Below are 1,207 nucleotides of genomic sequence, written 5' to 3' on the forward strand. Positions count from 1 at the left end.
CTGCCGCTCTTCTTGCTGATCCCGCTGTGCTACAAAAGCCTTCCCCTCCAGACTTAGTTTCGTATGTTGCATGTGTGGGGTGTGGGTTTTTTTTTGGGTTTTGTGTGTGTTTTTTTTTTTTTTTTTTTAAAAAAGGGGTAATTGGCTTTCTGTTTATTTGTTAAGATGATATTAATCCCTCCTGTACGTCTTTCCAAGTTGTATTTGACAGGAGCAGTCTACAGTTTGGATGGATCCGATAGCCTGAAGGAGACTATGCAGACCAGTGTTAGTTATCCCCAACAGGTACGTGAACCACAGTGGCTTCAAAATCCAAACTTGAGGCTGAATGACAAAACCAGACCTTTTGAAATCTGTTATGTTTGCCCTGGTTCCTTGGAAACCGTAACAGCGCGCTGTTCTTGAGACTCCTCGGACCGCAGATTTTACCCTGTTTCATGTGTGGCTTAAACTATTCATTGCCCGCTCCTTCCTGCTGCCTTATGTTGAGGTGTTTACATTTGCAGAATGAAGATGGACCAAATGATGATGTGCAGCATGTTGGCATCACAGCCAGGCATGTCCCTGGTCAGGCCCAGGAAGCTGCAGAGAACCTCGGTGTTGAACTAGCTAGTTTACTTCTGAGCAAGGGAGCGAAGCATATCCTTAGCGTGGCAAGGCAGCTCAACGATGCCCGCTAAACCTGCGCTGTGGTCGGCACAGTTGCTACAACTCTAGCGAGTCCTTGCAGCTATGCTGTCATCCTTTGAAGGAAGGGATTTATGTAAACGTTCACATCGGTCTTACCTGATGTTTGGGCACAGAAACTTAAAGTACTAAGTTAACTAACTTGAGTAGTTTACGCCATTTGGGGTTTTTATCCCTCTCTGCATTTCTCTAAATTGCAGTGTGTCTGTGAAGTTTTTTTGAACAATTTTTATAGCTAGGAAGTTTAAAAAAAAATAAATCAAGTGTTCTCCTATTCCAGATTACAGTGAGAGACTCAACTGTGATGGTACTAAAGTACTCTCGGTAGTCATTAATATTATTTGGGCCTCTTCACTCATCAGAATGCTGAAGAGGAAGACTGCCCTTAGGTTCCTAACACCGGGTTACTCATAGTAAAGTAGCACAGATGCCGTGTTCATTGTACGTCTCAGTTAAGCTAAGAAACCAAGTTTGGAGTTACCGGATGCAAATTTCTCAATTGGCCAGTAATAAATGAGGA

The 1,207-nt window shown here is 43.2% G+C and overlaps 1 protein-coding gene across 1 annotated transcript in view; it reads left to right on the plus strand.

The window, feature by feature from the left end:
- HMBS (hydroxymethylbilane synthase) overlaps positions 1-912 on the plus strand; it is an 8,323-nt gene extending 7,411 nt beyond the window's left edge. Inside the window, exons 11-12 of the mRNA XM_009704879.1 lie at positions 199-285; positions 507-912. Coding sequence (XP_009703181.1) covers positions 199-285; positions 507-680 — 261 coding nt within the window. The 3' untranslated portion in view covers positions 681-912. The remainder of the gene's footprint in view (positions 1-198; positions 286-506) is intronic.
- Positions 913-1,207: the final 295 nt, after the last annotated feature.

This window comes from Cariama cristata, unplaced genomic scaffold (assembly GCF_000690535.1).
Source record: "Cariama cristata isolate BGI_N322 unplaced genomic scaffold, ASM69053v1 scaffold18927, whole genome shotgun sequence".
NCBI lineage: Eukaryota > Metazoa > Chordata > Aves > Cariamiformes > Cariamidae > Cariama > Cariama cristata.